General features: G+C 39.1%; 1 protein-coding gene across 2 annotated transcripts in view; it reads right to left on the bottom strand.

Annotated features, from left to right (window-relative positions):
* The window catches only part of PDE11A (phosphodiesterase 11A), a 415,741-nt gene that overhangs the window by 132,441 nt on the left and 261,193 nt on the right, over positions 1-22,107 (bottom strand). For both annotated transcript variants that reach the window (XM_029225505.1, XM_029225506.1), the window contains one exon: positions 9,214-9,264. In XM_029225505.1, the coding sequence (XP_029081338.1) occupies positions 9,214-9,264 (51 nt within the window). The remainder of the gene's footprint in view (positions 1-9,213; positions 9,265-22,107) is intronic.

Below are 22,107 nucleotides of genomic sequence, written 5' to 3'. Positions count from 1 at the left end.
ACCAGCTGACCTCTGGCTACTGACCACACTACCTCACCATCCACATCGCTTCGCCACCAACTCCCAGCCCCTCCAAGGGGCCTCCCTGGCCGCCCACTGGGATACAGCCAGTGGGATGGCTTTGACCAGGCTTTGTCGATAAGGCTGAACCACAGGGAGATTTTCCCAATCCTTCTGCCTCGCGCCTGGGCAAATGAATAAGCTGCCTGTGTCACTAACATATTCCAGGTCATGCACACACACAAACATTATTAGATCTTGGAATTACTTTTAAATTACTGTCTTTTAGGTTTTAACCGTTTTCCTAGAAATGCAGCTCAGCAAATCCTTGCGTGGAGCAAGGATGGCACCCAGTGGCCAAAGTGTTTCATCTCAGATCTTGTTTTCTCACAGATTTTCTGTTGCTTTTCTCTTTGGAAACAATGAATGCCGCAAGATCTTTTTCTAAAGCCAGAGTTGAAACTCCAGATCACTTGATCCCTTTGAGCTAAAGTGCACACACACACACACACACACTCACACAAATTGGGGCAGTATACAGAGATTAATTCAGAATAACTTCTAAAAATCCTCAAAGATTTACCTTAAATGTCTTGTGTTAAAGTCATCATATTGCAGATATGCAGATTATTTCTCATGATGTCCCTAATATCATACATCACCCTAGGAAATATAGAAATATAAACCCAGTCTCACATTCTTCACTTCCTGTCTTCCCCCAAATAGTCTCTAGTTCATGAGTTCTCATGCCTTAAGCATAAGACTTTATCTCCTGACAAGTGCTTTATCATTAAACTGATATTTGCAATCTCATATCCTTGTTATCTTTCCTACAAGGTACTTGGCAGGTCTGGAGAGCACAGGATAATAAAGTGAGACTGCTCTTTTTCCTTTGAGCTTTCCAGATGTCGAGAGATTTCTATACAGCTAGATAGCCAATCAGACTGTAAGGAAGACAAGCAAGATGTCAGAATAATGGATCACGTACCCTCTTGCTAAGAATGATGCAATATCTTCATAATGTTTGCTGTTTCCAATTTCCTTAGGTTTCTAAGCAGTCTGAAACCCCAGGGCAAGAAGTCACATGGACGGCACAACCACAACACAAAAAGAAGCTTCTAATAAAATAGCTAATAATAAAATATATTGATTGCCCAAAGAATACCACAAAAAGTCTCTTTTAAAATGTCTATGTTAAGTTCAGCCCAAAATTCTGTTTTTCTCAGACATCATCACCATTCATGCTTATTTGGCCCTCAGGCTGTTGAAATGCCATGAAGGTTCCAAGATAATAGTTAGATCAAAAGAAGTGGCTTCAGGATAAAAATCCATGATATTGCTTACACTTTCCTATTCAGCCACATGGAAAGAAGCACTGTCTTCAGAGTCAAAATAAAACACTGGAGAGAAAAATCAAAGCCAAGCATGTGCATTGTTCTTGCTGGTGCTTTGGTTCTTGTTGTCTCATATGTAAAATGGAGCTGTGATAACCCTGCCCTCACCAAGAGGTTGTGAGGCTCAAGTGAGATAAAGGTATGAAAAGGTTTTTATATACTAAAAAGTCATTATTTAAGATATTATCAAGGCTTCCTTGGTGGCGCAGTGCTTGAGCGTCCGTCTGCTGATGCAGGGGACACAGGTTCATGCCCCGGTCCGGGAAGATCCCACATGCCGCGGAGCGGCTAGGCCCGTGAGCCATGGCCGCTGAGCCTGCGCGTCTGCAGCCTGTGCTCCACAACGGGAGAGGCCACAACACTGAGAGGCCCGCATACCGAAAAAAAAAAAAAAAGATATTATCATTCAAACATTTATAGGTAGCACTAGTGTAAGTTTTTATTCTGAAGAGGTTGAGCCTCTTGTCTTACCTAAAATAATCACTTACCTTCCTCACGAGTATTATTGTACTATTTCACCCTTCAAATGTAACAGAGCAACGGTGGGCTTTGTAAATCACTTATAATATATAATTAAATCAAGTTGAGCCAAATCTTCTACTAAACAACCAAGTTTTTAAACAAAGCTTAATTTAAAGCTTAGGGTATTTAGAAATTATAAGGACCTCAAGATGTTTTGTCAACTTTATGTTGCTTTCTGTTTTATTTTCCCCTTCCCTCCTACAGATAAATTTTACAGGCTTGTAAAATTATAGCGTTTTATAGCTGGAGATGGCTTTGTTTTTCAGATGAGGAAACCTGAGGCCTAGAAATTTTAAATGAGTCAGGAGGTTTGGTGGCTGCTTTGTCTGCTTACATGTTTGCTCTTTCTTGCCTTACTGTCTGTGGCCTTACAAAGACTGCCTTAAAAGGGGCAGCTCTGGCTACTGAGACTGTAGAAAACCCTTCAATCAGACACTCTCTCCTAATTTCATATTTCAGATGGTACCTTGGAACCAACAGAATCATGATTTGTACACGCTTTTAAGATTTTGAATAGATCCATTTTCAACTGAAAGAAAACATACAGAATTACCAAAGCAGTACATAATTTCAAAAATAGGTAGAAGGGAAAGAATACAGGCTCATACAAATAAAAAGAATTAGATAGGAATCCTGAGATTCAAGAAAATAATAGTTTTAAAGAATTTAGTCAGCAGGGTACTGGTAGCAGGACACGTGACTGAAGAATCTCACTTAACATTAAAGAAATTGCTGAATCAACTAAGAATTAATTTGCCCTGCTGTAGAGCAAGGAAGGACAGATATTGTCGTTACTGAATACTCCAAAGAGAACATCTTAAACAAAGACAATGAATCCCTTTATTTTCATGTAGTTTATGCTTCATAGGAAATCCAGAAAACTAATCATCAAGAGCTTAAAACAAGGGGTTGAGGCAGGATTTGCAGACACTCTCAATGTCATAGACACTTGCTTCAAAATTCTACTCACATGTTGTAACTTCCTCTGCCATCAAAACTGCAAACAGTTCAATGAATTTGGTCACTTGGTAGAAATTTCTCCAGCACCCAGGAGCACGGCATGGCTTTAGGTGATTGAAGGGTTACAAAAAGGAATTAGACAAGGGCTCTCACCTAAAAATGCTCCTAGTTTCACCAGATGCTTAGACAGGTGCACAAAGATTTATATCACAGGGTAGACACTGATAAGTACAATGAAAGAATGAGCAGATCACCTTGGCCTGAAGGACAGTTAGAATGACTTCATGTTGGGGGGCAACTGAGCAGGATGAGATGGCCTGTTAGGACTTTAAATATGCAGAGAGAGGAACAGGATGGGAACAAAGATAGGGAAGGGCAAAGTATGGAGAGAAAACATCACATAGAACTCGTGTGAAGGGTGGGTAAATGGGAGCATGAGAAACAGGCTGGAAAAGTGAACTGGAGCTTAAAGCTCAGAGCACTTGTAATGCCCATTGAAAGAATTTGTAATGATGGACTCCAAAGGCTTATAGCAGATGCTAAGCGTTGTGAGAAGGAAACTGGCACCAACGGAAGAGTACTGCTGATTTGGCAGCTGTGTACAGGATGAATCTGGGAGTGCAGCAGGGAGCCCAGACAGGAGAGCACTGCATAGCCACCGTCTGCGTGAGAGAGAAGGAGGACCTTAACTGTGATGGCTGTGAGGATGATGAGAGACGTTCCGAGTCCGAATGGAGGGGACAGCACATGAGAGTGGGGGGTGTGAGGACTCAAAGATAACTGCACAATTACATCTACAGTGCACGTCTGGAGAGGAGGGTGAGGGGAGCGTAACAGGAGTTTGTGGCTTCTACCTAAACTGAAGAAAGAGCAGAGAGAAAACCAACCATTGTGATGGCTAAGTCACGCCCACATCATTGAAGTGACGGGCTATTGGTTCTTTATTTCCGGTTCCATCTCTATAGTTGCAGATGGCTCTTAGTAGAGAAAAACAGAAAGAAGGGAGAGTGATCCAGGCCCAGATGCCCTAGTGTTCTGGAAGGTTCTGAGCCCTTTGGCCTTTACAGTTGCCTTCATCGTTCAGGGGTCAGGGCTCTAACCCTGTCTCCCTACACTGCTGTCTCCCTACACTGCTGTCTTCCCTGGACCTTCAGGACTGTCACTGCTCTGAAACCAAAACCAAACTGCCTTTGATTTCATTCCCTCAGGCTCAGACACCCTGGGCCTTCAAGTGTGACACTTAAGGAACGCAGGGAACCCAGCTGTGTTAATGGGTAGAGGCAAGAAAGTGGGAGGATCTCCGCCCAGGAAAAGTAGATGTTCATAGTGCCCTTTGGGAGACAGCTTTCAAATGGAAAGAAGTGACAAACAGTGGCTATTTAAGGTGATCTGAGAGGAGGTCAGGGTCACCACAGGATGTATTTGGCCAGGTGGGTCCTTGAAGAGCCCTCCACTCAGAGACGCTCAGTTCAGCAGGAGGAAAGATCAGCCTGGACTCGCAGCCCTGGCTCCCCTCACATAACCCCCCACCCCCACCCCACCTAGTATTTTCTACACTTGGAATGACAAAGTACAAGCATCTTTTTTCTGATGTGGCATTTGATTAAGACACAATCCATCAAGAGGACTGTGTATGAACACATGGACATTTGAACACAAGGACTCCACATATTTATGGGGTTGTCCTAAGCAGCTCAGGCCATCAGCTCAGTCTGCTGCCTTAGGAGCAGAAGATGCACATCAGGATGCTGACTCAGCTGTTTCCCCTGCAGTCAATTTCTTGCTGAAGGTTCAATAACTTTCCCTGACGATAAAAAAATCTGATATTAAACTCGGCATAAATACTATTTAAAGTCAAAACAACCCCCTCAATTCCAGAGGTGGGGGGGACCAGAGAGGAGACAGAATAGGTTAGGTGTAAGATGATAGCCAAATTCTGTTCATAATGCTGCGAAGTCATCTTTTAAACAACCTTAGAAATAAGCTGGAGTGAAGTGGAAAGTCATTGTTGAGATTCCCAAAGGCAGCCTTTCATGAAGGCTGTGAGGGCTGAGACTAGAGAAACAAGGGAGAGTTCTTCTTCCCTCCCTGGCACCCTGAGGCCTGGGGTTACCCCTGGGCCGTGAAGGCACCTCTGTGGGAACACTCAGCCTGCGGGAGAGCAGCTGGAAGATGTTCCCTACTGACAGGGGTGGGGAACACGAGCTACCCAAACCTCTGCCACACAGTGCCCTGTGCCATTTCTCCCCTCTCTATACAGTGCACTTGTCCTCTGCAAGAAGCTGCTGCAAGGACTGGGCTTTTCCACAGCTCCACAAATGGAGCTGGCAGGGCAGTGGTCAGCACACCTGCTGCCTTCCTGCAATTAGAAAAAGATGCACCCTCTGGAGGCTCCATTACTAAAAAGCATCCCGTGCACTTGGCCGGCCAGGTGGGGATCAGTCCCAACTCCTGCCTCCCTGTGCAAGAACCCTTGTGCAGGGCCCTATGACAGACACATCCACCGGCATAGCGGCAAGGGCGGTTCTGAGGGCAGGAACTTCTTATTATAACATCTGAATATTTCATGGGTCAAACGTGTCTCCTGAAACTTAATTACTTACAAAAATAGTACATCACATCCCATTGCTCAGCCTGTCCCCTGCCATCCATCTCACAGAGGAGGCCATAAGATTCTATTTTTGATGTAGCCATTCGTATTTTGGTACGTAAAGGCCACAGGGAGCACCTATCCTCAGTACTTTATTTGCTTTACCAGGATGTTAATTTGTGGCCTAGGCAATAACACTGAAAACTTGACATATGCAAGAGGCAGTCCAAACCCAAACACCCAACATGAGTTATTGGCGTTTAATTACTGAGGCAGTTAAATAGTGCTGTAAAGGAGTTCATCTCTGATTGCAGCCATAACGCTTGCAGTTTGGAATTGAAAGAAGGGATGATAGAAGATGGCAATATAACATGAGGACGTCCATGAGTTGGTTTTAATTGGTAAACTGGCATATATAGTGATAACAGTTTGGTCTGTCCAATGCACTGGAATCCTAAGAAAGTGCATAAAATTACGGAAGCATATAATTGGTGTACTAAACTCATTTTCTTATGTTATCACAGCTGACATCTTCAGGTTATTAAAAGCCTTTAAACCAGTCATCTTCAAAGAGATCTAACTGACAATATGGTCTTTATACATTATTCCTGTTCGCACCGAGCAGAAGAGATGTAAACAGGCACTAAAATCTGCACAAATTTTCTGGGCACATCTTTCTTATTTCAAGTTCAAGGAAGATCAGTAAATGTTAATGAGGATAAAAACCATTCTTTAGATCCTGGTTTCCTCATTCAATGCACAGGGCATCAACCCATAAAGGATAAACTAGTATTATAACCTGAATCAGACTTTTAAAAAGTTAACTCATTAGTTTGAGGAAGTTCTGTGATCTTTTCATGTATAGGGGACCCTACATAAAGGACTGTTTCCCAAGGTATAATGATATGTTAGAATGACAAAGATGGGCTTAGCTTCTGACATTCTTGGATGAGCAATTATATGTTGTTTCACCTACTTATTCTGCTTAGACAATCTAGGTGCACTTCTGGGACGGTTTTCACTCTCTAACCACCGTTCACCCACCCACCACCACACACCTCTCAAGGAGATTTTTCCCAACAGGAGAAATAGGGTTAACCAAACAAAACAAAATGAACAGAAACACCCTCCCCCTGTCTTATGGCATTCTAGAATAGGAAAAGAAATCCCCAAATGTGGAAGAGTGTGAAAGAGGAAGAAAAGGTAAGTGGAAAGGTAATGTGGTATCATCCTAGCATGAATGATTATTGAAGATTCACTGCAGGTTTATCATATAGGAAATCTCTGTTCCTTTAGGCCATACCACCTAGGAGTACAAATAGTAGTGAATTGAAAGTGATTAACGGTATGTATCACACTCGCCAGTATTTTGGGATCTCCATCTCTCCTACTTGTTCCTGGGAGTACTCAAGGTTCTTGTCCTTAAGATGTGCCCACTCAGCTCACAGTGAGTCCTTCCACCTCTGCTGGTCATATTGGTAGGCAGGTGTCTTGCCTCTGGCCATAGTGACGCTTCCTTCCATTGGGCTGCTGCTTCCTGTTGTTTGCTACTGACACTCTGGAATCCCTGTGCTCTTGGGGTAATTTAATGCACTGAAACCATACTAAAGTCCATGCCTTTTGTGTTCATTCATGTTCTTAGCTGAGAACATGAATCCATGGGAAGCTGGAGTAAGAGACAAATCCAAGAGACAAACTCCATGCTGAACCTGGAATCATCCAGACACTGAGGCCCATGGCCTCAACTCCCAAAAGGGAGTTTTTGACTCAGAAGCCCTCTTAGTCTCTCATGTAAACAGACCACATCTCACTGGTCTTCTAGACATGTCTGAATCCCAGATATGGTGAAGCTTAGGCTGCAACTGGAATCTGACCTGTATACATATGTATTTGACCTCCAGATCCTGTTAGCACTCGATGATGAAATAATTTTCTTCCCAAAATTCTGGCTTAATCTCTGAATCACTGATCACTAGCTTGGTCCCGGCTGGGCATAATCCAACACACTGAAACTCAGCCATTCTTTAACTCATGAAATCTCATGGATAACTCTGATTCTACATTTCAAATCTCTCTTTTCTCTCCCTCCCTCTCTCTCTAAATATATATGTTATACATACATACATATAGATATATAGTACTAGCTCTGTTAAAAAAGTATTGCAGTAGCCAAGGTTACAATATTTTTGAATATATGCATAGTTTATTTGTATATTGGTCAAAACAAAGCACTTATTTACTGTGATTTAGCTACAATGTTAGGAAACTGCCATTGCACACACTCTACTGTGAAACTTCAGTAAATACTTTTCTATGTGCAGGATTATTTTAAGCCCACTGCAATTATAAGATAACAGCTACCATTATGATAATGTTTTATTTACTTTATATATCAAGAAAAAAAGCCATTAGGTTAAAATTATCTACTATATCTCAATTATATTGTAACAAGATATTCACTAATATCTTACAGGATAAAATCTGGAATACATCACTTTAGTTAGTAATCTTGATCATTTTAAGACGAAATAACCCATTTTTTCTCAGATTTAAATACTTCATGTTTTTAGTATGTTTGTGAACTAAAAATAAAAAAAGCATGGCAAATTCCAAGACAATGGTGTTTGCCTTACTCTAAGGAAAGAATTAAGCCTGAACATAGGGCAATACTTTTAGAGAGTAGACAGCTATTGATTTTGGCTGCTCTAGCTCTAGACATGTCCCATCACATAGCTTCTGCAGTCATATTTAGTCCATTATGAGCTTTGCTGTATTTCTCCCTGCCTGCCCCTTTCACCTTTTAGCAATTAAGATGATTATAAAATGGTAAAAATATAAAACACAAAACAGTAAAAACAGTAAAATGTTTATGGAAACTTATTTCCATAAGTAGAATTGCTAGGTAACTGAACTTGATTAAAGTAAAAAATCTTTAAATATTTTTGATGGAAATATTTATCAAATGTATATAATATAAAATATAAAAAATTATATATAACCATGTTTTGAACATTGTCTTAATGACTAATTGTTTTGAGTTACAGAACACTAATGCTTTTTGGATTGATTCAATCATTCATTCATGCAACCATTCAACAAGTATTTATTGAGCGCTACTATGTTCCAAGAACTGTGAAAGGCAGTAGAGATAGAGCAGTGAACAAAACATACAAAAAGCACTGCCCTGCTGGTGCTTATATTCTAGGTGGTATGTAGGATGTTTATCTCTACAGCAAATGGACCCTGACTGCTGTGGTTTTAGCTGTTCTGCCTCCTTCCTCTGTTGTCAGCTGTCACCTCACTGGCACCATGCTTTGTATTGTACCTGATCCACAGTAAGCATTTGGTAAATGGTAGCTACTATTATCCTAATCTCTTCACTTATTTTTACAGATGAAGATATAAGCCCTAAGATTTTTTAGTGAACAGAAAGTTAGAGGTAAGACCGAGGCCAAAAGCAGGCATCCTGATTCTCACCATGTTACACAGATCTTTTTCTGATACCCTGCATACTTAAAAAAAGAAAGAAAGAAATACTGAATCATTTAAATGATCATGAAGAGGCCGTTCAGCTCTATATAAGTCCCTCTTACCCTCTAAAACTGAAATATGCAAACATGCCTTCCCCTAATTCTATTCGCCCAACATTCAGTGGGCAGACCTCGTTCTAGAGACAAGTAACAAAGGGTCCGAAAGCCCTGGGAAGTTTAACTTTATGCACCATTAGGGCACCATTTGCTCCCTTACCTTAAACTTGTCAACTTCAGCTTTTGAACATGTTGCATGATAAGATAGCACCTGGTTCAGAAAAAAAGGAAAAGAAACTTTAATAACGAGACATGATTCAATTTTCAGAAATTCTCCTGGCTTAAAAATAAATTTTCCTCATGTATATCACCTTGACATAACAGTGAATGCTAATGCACGATGAGATATTTCCAGTAACAGTCTGTGACACAGATTGTCATCTGTGCAACTACAGTGGAATCTATTACAATGTGGAATGGAACAACAGCCCATGTTAAAGGCCACGTATTTTATATCAGGATGTTTTTATAAGTAGTTATTTTATCAAAGGGACATAATGTGGCTCAAGACCACAGTTCCCAAAGATGTGAATACTTGTCCTGTGAAATGCTTTGGAACACAAATAAATTAAAAGGTGGGGTGTGTGTGTGCGTGCATGTACGTATGTGCGCAAGTGTATGTGTGTTTGTGTGTGCACGTGTGTGTGTACTGTGGCAAACACTGTAGCTTGCTGACTCAATTTCCATGTCTGGTCTACGTTTGCTTGCCTGCTTTTGTTGTACAGGAAAGACTACATTGTTATGCCCAATCATCTGCCATGCTTTTTGTAAGAGGATTTTATTTCCCTGTCCTACTGACAGCCTGTTATAGGTCTAGAGTGGAAAGGGAAAGAGAAATGAGGCTGGCCAGGGACTGCCCTGCCCTGGACTTCTTGTTTTGTGGAACAAATAAACTCACATTTGCTTGAGTCAGTATTGGATGTTATAAGGTATATGTACACACTTACGCACACACAAACGTAATGTATAATATTATATATACGCTATCAGTCCCAGCCTTAATCTATACATATCTCAGACAAATAAATCTGAGAAAAGCTAATTCCCTCTTCAACTACCAACCTTAGAGAATCTCAGTGCATGTTTGGCTCTGAAAAGCGAAGTAACACATTTTATTTTGTCAAACTCAGCATTTCCCAAATCTAGCCACAGAACTTCCTTTTAGGTGATATATTAATCTAGGAACATTCCAACCTGATAACCTATTGACCAAGGACTTTGAGAAACACTGACCCAAGTTATGTACCATCCGTGTGATAGAAGCAGAGCCACAGTGGAGGCAGTGTCTCACAGAGGTTAGAGCACAGCCTCTACAGCCCGACTGCCAGGGCTCCACCGCTTCCCAGCTGTGGGAGTGTGGGCCAGCATCTTCATAACTGAACAGATTTTGCTCTTTTGGTTCATAGTTTACTATGGTAAACTTTAGTTTGGCTGCCATTAAAACTTCTTACTATTTACAAGTCTCTTTCTGTAGATTCAATCTTCAAAATTTATCTTTATTTACTTTACAGAAAAATTCCCCTGAAACTCAAAATCTCTGCCACCGGGTGTTGCGCGGCCAGGCTTTTAGTATTTAAGGCATATTACCCACTCCCTTTATTTAAATCAACTTTGCTTACTTCCTTTATTATTATTTTTTAAATAATAAAAGCTATTAACTTCACTACATTGAAACTATTTGAATGAGTGAAGCAGACAATTATTACAGATTAAGAATTCTGTCCAGTTAACATGTTCTTTTGTTTTGTTTGTCATTATTGAAGTGTAGTTCTTTGTATATTTTAGATACAAATCCTCTGTCAGATGTATGTTTTGAAAATGTTACCTCCCAGTCTGTGGCTTGTCTATTATTTTCTTTCTTTCTTTCTTTCTTTTTGTTTAATTGTGAAAGGATTCCCACCATCTAGTTAATTTATACATCTATCACCTCACATACTTATCTTTTTTTGTGTGTGTGTGTGAGCATTTAAGTTCTACTCTCAGCAAATTTCAGTTATACAGTAGTGTCATCAACTAGTCACCATGTTGTGTATCAGATCTTCAAACCTTATATGTCTTATAGCTGAAAGTTTGTACCCTTTTATCAACCAATTTTTCTTTCTTTTTTTTTAAGCAGTTTTATTTGTATTTTTTGAAAATTTTTATTGAAGTATAGTTGATTTAGAATGTTGTGTTAGTTTCAGGTGTACACAAAGTGAATCAGTTATACATATACATATATCCCAATTTTCTTTTAATGAACAAAAGTTTTCAATTTAGATCAAGTGTGAATTGTCAGTTTTTGTGTATTGTATTGTTTTTAGTGTCCTTTCTAAGAAATTTTGCCTATTCTAAAGTTGTGAATCCATACTTTTTGCTATCTTTTACAAATTGTATAGTTTTATAGTTTTGTTTAGGTCTATGACACATCTGAAATTAAATTTGTGTATGATGTGAGATTAAGACTTTAATGAAATAAATGCCTTGGTTACTTTGTTATGATTCTTAAATTTTCCGGAGCCAAAACTTGGAGCCAACATCATTTTGGAGTTCATTCTGAGATCTTAAGCCTCTCTACCTGCCAATCTATTAAGTCTAATGACAAACTGATATCATAATGGAATAATCATAGTTCAGGCATACAAAATAGAGTTGGGCAGCCATTGAGGATCTGGTCTCAGATATTTCCCTGCACCACTGAGAACTTGAACTTTCTGTGAACTATACCAAACCTAAGCCATTTTAAAAACAACATCTGCTAGCTGGTCTCAAGGTTGTTCCCCTTTGTAACTATGCAACCATTTTGGACCCCAACCAATTCTTGCTTAACAAGCACCCTTACTTCTTGCCAGTTCCAATTATAGTTCTTGGTAAACAACTCATGTAACTAACTGTGGCTCCGCAGTTCTTGACTTCATGAGCTTTGTCCATTTTGTAGTCCAGTGGAACACAATTCAAGTGCTTCTTGAATTTGTGTCTCCCGGGCTGCAGTCCTAACAAACCCCCAGTAAATGCCTCTTTATTTCAATCAGGTCTCCGTTTCTGGAAGTTTGGTTAACAGGTCATAGGAATTTACTTATTCTATCTAATTTGACCAAGTTAACAATAAGTTCTACCCTTTGAGTCTTTTTGCGCTGAGAGTTCTCATTTACTTTTGTAAAACTCTGAGAACCAGTAAAGGGAGCGGGAGAATGACCTCACACAAGAATCTCACAGCCACTTTCTTCTGAAAAAGTACAGTCTCTTGTATGAGCAGGGAGGAATCATCAGCTAATAAGAGTACCTTATTCCTGCAGGAGCAGGCCCTTTGGTAAACCGCAGTCTGGGAGGATGTAGCATTGTCCCCTCTAAGATTCCCTAGAAAGGCAACAAGCCAGCAAAGCTTGAGATTCCTCAAGACAAGGGGATTCTTGAGTCCTGCCACAGAATACTCTGATTTTTCTCCTTCCAAGCAGTTTCTGCTGTTTGGTCCTAAAGGGTTTCCTGGGATGCAGCAGGAAGATGGAGATGTTTCATTGCTCCAGTTACCCTCTGGATTTGCTCTACACACAGAGCACAGCAATGGGAACCCAGCAATATCTGTACCCCTTTCATATAAACCATCAATGTAGCTATCACACAATCCTGACTAGATAGAAGTACACAAAAGTGATCTTGCTTAGCTCCTAGCTTCTTACGGTAGTAAAGTCTCTGATCAAATGTGATCACCTCACTGTTTTTAACAAGCACCTACAAAGGTTGTGAGGACACACAGGACTTTTCCTCATCACCTGTGGTCAGTGATCACATCCCATTCACTCCTCAAACTGCATCAGTTTTGGTTATGCCCCCATAATTTCATTGAAACAGCTTGTATAAAGGTTTTCAGTTTCTTGCTACCAAATCCAAATCTTGCTGGACAAATCTGCAAATGTCTTTTGCAGCAATATTGAGCACAGGTGATCACTCTTGCCTTTTTTGAAGAATCTCCTCTCGGGGCTTTCTTGACACCACACTATTTTGGTTTTCATCCTACTTTTCTGTCTGTTCTTTCTCTGTGTTCTTTGTTGGCCTGTCTCCTCTACTTTAACTCTAAATGTAGAAGTTTGTTGGGCTCAGTCTCTCCTTCAGTGATGTCATACACACTCACGGCTTTATACATCACCTATAGGTTGACAACTTCCATATTTAGTGCTAATTTCTCCTTGAGCTTCAAACTCACATATTGTGCTGCTTACATCACTAACTTCCTACTTGGTTGACTCACTGGCATCTCAAATTTAACACATCTAAACATGCCTGATTTTCCCATCTGTAGTAGGCAGAATGATGCTCCTTGCCCCTTCATGATATCCACATCCCAATCCCTAGGACATGTGCATATATTTATGTTACATGGCAAGGGAGAATTAAGGTTTCCAATGGAATTAAGGTTGCTAATCAGCTAACCCTTAGATGGGAACATTATCTTGGATTATCTAGAGGAGTGTAACGTAATCACAAGGGTCCTTATAAGTCAAAGAGAAAAGCAGGAGAGTCAGACTCATAGTGATGTGATGTGAGAAATATTGAAACTCCACTGCTAACTCTAAAGATGGAAGGAAGCCACGAGCCCACAAACGCAGGTAGCCTCTAGAAACTGGAAGCACTATGAAGGCAAGGATCAGATATGGTTTTGGTCACCAGTGGGTATCCTGTCCCTAGGAGAATGCCTGATACTTAGTTGGCACTCAGTAAATATTTAATGAATCATGCAATAGAAAATAATCTTAAAAGAAAAGAATCTTTCTATTTCTTGTATGCTTCTTTGCTTCTATTATTAGCGGCCTTAATTTATGCTTTTTCCTCAACAAAAATCATAATATGTCTTAGAGCATAGACTGAACAGTGTAGGCAGGGTTGTCAGATTTAGCAAATAAAAATACAGGACCCCCAGTTAAATCTGAATTTCAGGCAAACCATTAATATTTGCACTATTTGGGACATACTTCTACTAAAAATATTATTCGTTGTTGATCCAAAGTTCAAATTTCACTGGGTGTCTTGTGTTTTTACCTGGCAGCCCTACTTCTCCAAATTAAGAAGGCTAGAAACAAGTATGGAACACTCTGCACCATGTTCCCAAATATTCATGTTCCTCACCCAACCCCAACCCCACAGCAATTCCCAGTGACTTTTTCTTCACAGCATTTTATCTGGCAATCTTACTGAATATCTTCAGTCTAGAATATTTTCAGCAATGCCAAATAACCTCATTAATCTAAAATCTGTGACAAATCTATGGACGCCACTGAAGGAAATATAACAAAAACAAATCCTGATTACTTATAGCATAACCAATATTCCAAAGAGAATCATTACTCTGTGTGTGTGTGTGTGTGTGTGTGTGTGTGTGTGTGTGTGTGTGTGAGTGACCATATGGCACAGCTAATGACTAAAGATCAGGCAAATTTCTATGGTTGAGAATAAAATGACAAATTAAAGAATTTATTTTTTTTAACTACTATTGTTGTTAAGCCCTTTTGGATAAGTTAAAGCTTCCTCCATGATTCCAGACTACATTAATTTTATAAGAATTTCCTCATAGGTTGTTGGGTTATGAGAGTTCAGCCATAACACACACAGTCACAAATTTTGTTTGACAGCTAAATAAAATCTGTATAACATTTACATTCAAAAGTAAACAGCTGACCCACAGAGCACTTGACAAACATTAAACTTTCGCAAGAAAATATCTATCCCAGATAGATTTATCTTTTGTGTCTGTATTAATTTAGAAAATATTTTAAAGTAAAATCTAGTGACTCAGTTTCACTAGATTTTACTTTAAAAGATTCTATTAAGAAATCGTTATAGTTCCAAAAATAAATCACTATTTGCAAAACCCTACCAACTGCAATTACCTTTTGGACTGAACTTGCTCCTAGCAAAACAAAGAAACAGAGGCAAGAAAATGTAAAATAAAGCAATTATCAGACTCATGCACAACAGAGTGAAGAAGTCATGTTTTTGTGTCGAGTCTCCACAGCAGGAAAAGACCATTAACTACATTTCAAAAGAAAAACATGAGCAGAGCTATGAAATAGGACCACTGTAGTAAGCCTTGCCCTCCACCATGTGCAGCTCAAGACCAGAGCCAAATGCTTGCTTTGCAATCCCAGGAACTGCCCCTAAGTAGCTGAGGGCAAATCTCTCACGTCAGTAGTATTGAATGTTAATTTATTGTGAATCTAGGAAGCCATTTGCTCCTGTAATGAGAAATGGACCATTACAAATGCTGGCTGCCAGGAGCACAAACATAAAGAACCACTTAACAAGGAATAGGAACACAGACCTCGCTGAGGACCCAGACTGGCTGTCTCGGGCGGCATGAATATTTACTGATATGTTTATGGCTCAGGTGGCAAAGTGATACTTAGTGGCACTTGGAAAGTAAACTGATAACAGAGTTAAGTTAAGGTGGTCTGAAGTAAAATTCAAATAATTTATATTGATCAGCTCCAAAGAAGTAAAGAAACTTAGCGATCAGCAGCAGGCCTCCGGCCAAGGATGGTGACGAACCACAGCAATGAAAAGTCAATTTACCTGGGATGACAAGATGGAAGTGCTGAGTGAAGAAGCATTCTCCAGGATTTCTTAACAAGAGGATGGCAGGCTTCAAAGACACTGCAACTGAATGAATGCAGAGAAACTGAGAAATCATCAGTTTCTACTGTCAAATATTTAAGAAACTGCCTGCTGCTTAATGGAATGAAATGTTTCAAAAAGATAACTTCAAATAAGTGCATCTGCTGTGTGATCTCTTATCACACCCTTTGGACTATTTCTGTCATAAAACATATTTTTAAAATTCTAAAAGTGACAAAACCTTTCTGAATTTAAAGTAGAATAAAAGATAACAGCGGAATCTGGGGTAATAAACAAAACAGTCAATTGTCAGGATGACTTTAAGGTCAGCTGCTTTTTAAATACCACGTGCAGGAAACAAGGGCCACACTTGTAGTTCATATCAACATATATTTATGGTGTACCTACTATGTGTAAACCATTGTGATAGATATTTTGGTCTTCTTTTTCCCATATTGGCAAATACATTTTATTGGAGGCCTCAGTTTTATTTGATTGTTGGTAGTTGTATGAAGCACTGTGCTGAAAATGATTGTTGAGGCTTAAGGAGGAGCTCAGCAGGAAAGTACGCTGTGATTGATTAGTGATGTCTTCCATAGGCTTTGGGGAGGGAAGAGTGGTGGCACGTGTGCTATGTATTTGCAATCACTGAAAACATCAGAATATAAGAAATGACTCTCTGGATCAAACTCATTCAGACTCTATTGATGAAAAGTGATGCAAAATATATTTTGAGAAAATCATGGATGTCTAAATTTAAATGATTAGGGATATACCTAAAACATAGATGTACTTTTGACTGTCAATTTCATTTTGTATTAGGTAAAATTTCTACTGGCAATAAACCTATTAGCTCTGTAGCCAGCCACTGGCCCTCTGTGATATAAGAAAGAGTGACTGACCTTCTCAGGTAAGAGGCTAAAAGTTCTCCATTTGACCAGTAGGACAAGCTGGTAGAAGGTATAAGAAAGTACAATTACAAGAAAGTACCAAGTTCTTACTGGGTCCATCTTCTTAGGTATTTAAAATAATTGTCTTGGTTTTGAAAAAACAGGCTTCCTGTTATATGGAAACAGGAAGAAAATAAAAGCATCTATTAAATTGTGTTTAGGGGGATATAAGTAAAAGGAGTTTTCCAAAGAGCTTCTTGTACTGAAATCTATCTTGACAACAGTGTCCCCATATAAAAAGACTTCTAGGGTAATATGAGACCTGCCCATCTTGCTTGGATTCTCTTTTAATTAATCTTCTTGACAGAACAGACATGCCATTTTTACATTTCATTCAAAGATACAGAGTCAACTTCTCCAGTGGTTTGAGAGAGGCCTCAACTTAGGATGAGAGACACATTCATTATCTTTTCACCCAAAGCAAAGATTTAATTTAATCATTCTATGTCACTACCAGATTAAAATGTTAATATTTATAATCACACTCCAAATTTCAATCTAATTTTGAAAAGTAAGCCCTAAAAATACTGTCATTATTATAAACGTTACCCATTAGCTAGAATATAATGACAACACTAGAATATAATTCTTTTGGTAGCTACCCAAACTATCTTTCACTCTTTGCTCATAAGTTGTTAAACATTGGTACTTGTGCACTTTCCAGAGGATAATGTTATCTTGTATTATATAAATCCTGAAAATTAACAGGTACTCTGAAACTGCATCCAAATTATTATCCATGGCAGATCAAGAAGGCCACACATTCTTTGACACTCTCCCCATGAGAAGTGGAGTCTACATCCTTTCCCCTTGACTCTAGGCGGGGTTCATGACTGGTTCACTAGTAACATAATATGTAATAGTGATACTGTGCCAGCTGCACTGGGCCCAGGCCTTAAGAGACGGGAGGCTTCTATATCCCAGCCCTTGAAACATTCTCCCTCGTAGCTCTGAGCTGCTGTATATAAGGCCTATTTACCCTGTGAGAAGTTCCAGCCACATGGAGATGCCTGAAGGATGAAATACCAAACACAAGGAGAGAGAGGCCAAGGAACACCACGAAGCCACACGTGTGAGTGACTGAAGAAGCCATCTCAAAATGCACTGTCCAGTTCCAACCACCCCAGCTGACCCATGTGGATCAGAGATGAACCACCTATCCTGGCCATTTTGGAATTCCTGACCCATAAGATCAGGAGCCTTTTGTGTATCTTAAGACACTAAATTGCAGGATAGTTGGTTAAGAAACAATAAATAAACAAAACAACATCGAACTTCAACAGGGCTTGCCACCCTAGGCCATCCACAGATTTCTGCAATTCAGGTGTCAACTGAAGCTCATCTTTCAAAATCTAGGTAAATTGGTTTGAACCCTTAAAACTATAAAAGGCTGTGGAAATTCAAAGCCTTTTTCAAAATATCTGCAAATTCCTGGCAGGTTTATATTCTTACCTTGACCTTCAAATTCTTATGTATTCTTGTACTGTATCTGCAATATAATCACCATACAAAAATGTGAAATTCAACTCCGCTTCCATTTCCACAAAAAGATCCACTCACATCAAGCGTTCATGAGTTCAGCAGATCTTGAAGAAGATTTTTTCTTGTTCTTTCCTCCCTTCCTTCCTTCCTCCTTCCTTCTCTCCCTCCCTCCCTTTCTATCTTTCTCTCTTTCCTCTCTTTCTTTCTTCTCTTTTTTTCTCTTTCTCTTTCTTTCTTACTGGAAACAAATGACGATGTTTCATGATTTCCAATAAAATGTCAGCCTCGCCATTCTCAAAACATCTCTTGGTCCTTCCACCAATGGTGCATTTCACTGACCATTGACCTTATAACTTTTAGCCTCTCTTCATTTTTCTGGCTTCTCTCCAATATAACCTTCCTTTTTACTTTTTCTCCCCTATTCCTCCATTTCAAATGTAGAATAACACAATTATCTCCCTTTCTCATATAGAATGGTTTTCCACACCCTCTGGTTTCTGGAGGTGGTCAAAATCTATCCCCCCACGAGGGCTTGTCAAGGTTCTTCCCATAGAATTCCAGGGCCTAAGTTAGATAGTATGTCGCCCACCTTCTTAAACTTTGGGAGTTCTCATATGTCTCTTAAGCTGTTCATTAGCTCAGTGGTTCTCAAACTTTAGCATGCATCAGAACACAGATGGCTGGGCCCTGCCTCCAGACTTCCTGGCTTAGTGTATCTGAGGTGGGACCTGAGAATCTGCATTTCTAACAAGTTCCCGGGTGAGGCTGATGCTGCTGGTCTGGGGACCACACTGTGAGAAGCACTGTTCTAATTCCCATCCATGGATTCCAGGTTAAAGATGTCTGGGCTAGAGGGGAGGTTATCAGCTGGATGTTGGTATGAGCAGAGAGGAAAGAAACAAAGTTGTTTGGGTCTTCTCCCAAATACCAGTATGATTTGAATAGCTCTTTTTAAGAGGTTTAGAACTGTTTCCTTAGTTTTATTTTGCTAGTTACAGTTTTCATAACTATCTTTCTTTTCATTTCTGAATCACGTTGAAAACAGAGATGAAAAATGCTGTGAAATTAGTTTCAGTGCATATGTTTAGAACACTTTGGTTTATGAAAGCAATTTGGTAAAGATCCTGCTTAAAATCATGTCATCATGTAAGTCAACTCTCTGACACTTCTGAGCACAGATATCAGAATTCATCCCCTGAACTGCACTGGTTTGCAGAATGACCTCATTCTCTCCTTGTCTATAGGGGTCAGTCAGTAGGAGTCCTTGATTTTGCTTACATAGATTAACTGCTTTATGGATTATCTATAGCATTCTTAAGGCAGGCCATTTCCTTCCATTTAGTACTTTTGTTTTGTTAATTTTTCACCACTTGGTACACCAACATTAGGAAGCTGTATAGCTTGTTGGTTGAGTACAGGGGCTTTGGAGTTAGACCGCTTGAGGTCATAGTCCTGGTCCACTAGCCCTGTAACTTTGGCTTAATTATCTAGCCTGATAATTAAGATTCTCAGATTCCCCATCAATAAAAGGCAGGAAATATCTGCATTTTCCACTCACATTTCACTGGCTGGAGCAAGTCCCATGGCTCCATTTAACTTCAAGGGAGTGGAAGGTGTAACCCTACCACGGACTCAGCAGGGGCAGAATCAGAAATATTTTGTGATGAACTCTAAAGATTACCACAATGGTTTAGGCAGTCAAACAGCAAGTTGTGTTAGAACTGTTTTTGAAATCAGAGCAAATTAGTCCAATATATGAACTCCAGTATATGGATTTTATGGTGTTTGTTCAACTTTTGCTTCTTTCCTGATTCTCTTCTGTATTTCAAAGAGTTGTAATTTGGTAGGCAGGCTCTCCAAATAAGTGGGATTATAGTATATCCTTATTAAATTCTCTATATTTAACAGATACAGTACATGTAGTGTATGGCCATTAAATACTGTTGATTTGACTAAACACACTTTGATACCTATTGAAGAAAATTATTATAAGTGAAGGATTATTATTGGGTTATCTCTGTTCCATAACTTTTAGAGCTGCTTAGTTACTAATTTCAATCACTTCAATGTCCTTAGGGTGAAGGAAACAGCCTATTTCTTTTCAAAAAGTTGCACGTGGCAATAATTCTTCTAATTTTTAAAAAGCTTTTAGTTGTCTCTCATAAAAGATCTCAGCCATTAACACTTAAATTTAAAAGTTTTTTTTGATTAATTCTTAGTGTTATTCATTATAACTCTATACCTATGCATATTGGACTATAATTTATAACTGTTTCAAAATAAATGTTCCTTTCTCACAGTTACATTACTCTCCACACTATATGTTAAAGTGAGGCTGTTTTTCTTAATCATGTAGGTTATTAAGTATATTAATGTTTCACAAATGCTTTTCTAATGAACTCCTTGCTTACTTGTTTTTTTAATTTGTTAATAGCAACAGAGGAAAATATAGCATTCTTTTGAACTAACTGAGCAACTTCGATTAGTTATTTCTGTTTCTAAAACAACTATAATATATGTCAATGGTTTTTTCAAATCTATAATTTAAATATCTGGAACCATTAGTGATCTGATTTCACTTACTGCCATACTTCCAAGTAGCCCATTATTGAATATTTATATATATTTATTTTTTGTACCTCTCCCCTCGTGGTTTTTGTATAATCAACAAGGCTACCACGGTTGATGATTTGGGAGAGAGATACCTTGCTTATTTGCATTGATTATGCAGGAACACCACGGAGAACTTTATATTTGAAGCAGCGTGGTTTTGCTGGGAGCTCCCCCTGGAGTAAAAGGAATAAGAAGGGACCGGGCCTTGTTTGGGCCACTGTCAAACTGACTGGGGCCACAAGGGCAACCGGTTGCCATGGAGGAAAGGGAAGTCCAAAAGTAAGACTGAAAAAGGGCAACTTTTAACCTGTCTGGGCAAGGTTGGTGGCTACAGAGATCAGATTAGATTTGAGGGAGTAAGTCAGGGCATAGCACCCATGCGGTTGAGGTGTCCAGATTATGAATCATCCATTCAATCAAGAAATATGAATTGAGGACTTGCAAAACATTATCTGACATAAATGGTACCAATGTTTTCTTAGGTAGTCTCCCAAGGCAATATAAATGAAAACAAAAATAAACAAATAGGACCTAATCAAACTTATAAGCTTTTGTACAGCAAAGGAAACCATAAACAAAATGAAAAGACAATCTACAGACTGGGAGAAAATATTTGCAAACGATGAGACTGACAAGGGCTTAATTTTCAAAATATACAAACAGCTCATATAACTCAATAACAGAAAAACAAATAACCCAATCAAAAAATGGGCAGAAGACCTAAACAGACATTTCTCCAAAGAAGACATACAGATGGCCAATAGGCACATGAAAAGATGCTCATCATTGCCAATTATTAGAGAAATGTAAATCAAAACTACAATAAGGTATCACCTCACACCAGTCAGAATGGCCATCAGTAAAAAGTCTACAAATAACAAATGCTGGAGAGGGTGTGGAGGAAAGGGAACCCTCCTACACTGTTGGTGGGAATGTAAATTGGTGCAGCCTCTGTGGAAAACAGTGTGGAGGTTCCTCAAAAAAACTAAAAATAGAGTTGTTATATGATACATCAATCTCACTCCTGGGCATATATCTAGAAAAAACTAAAATTCGAAGAGATATTGATTCATGTACCCCTATGTTCATAACAGCACTATTCACAATAGCCAAGACATGGAAACAACCTAAATGTCCATCGACAGATGAGTGGATAAAGAAGATGTGGTGTATACATATACACAATGGAATATTACTCAACCATAAAAAATAATGAAATAATGCCATTTGTAGCAACATGGATGGACCTAGAGATTTTCATACTAAGTGAAGTAAGTCAGAAAGAGAAAGACAATTATCATATGATATCACTTATATGTGGAATCTAAAATATGACAAAAATGAAACTATCTATGAAAACAGAAAAAGACTCACAGACATAGATATACAGACTTGTGGTTGCCAAGGGGGATGAGGAGGTGGGG

The sequence above is a fragment of the Monodon monoceros genome, unplaced genomic scaffold (assembly GCF_005190385.1).
Source record: "Monodon monoceros isolate NGI ecotype Baffin Bay Population unplaced genomic scaffold, NGI_Narwhal_1 Super_Scaffold_16, whole genome shotgun sequence".
Lineage (NCBI taxonomy): Eukaryota > Metazoa > Chordata > Mammalia > Artiodactyla > Monodontidae > Monodon > Monodon monoceros.
This window is presented reverse-complemented; position numbering and strand designations above follow the sequence as displayed.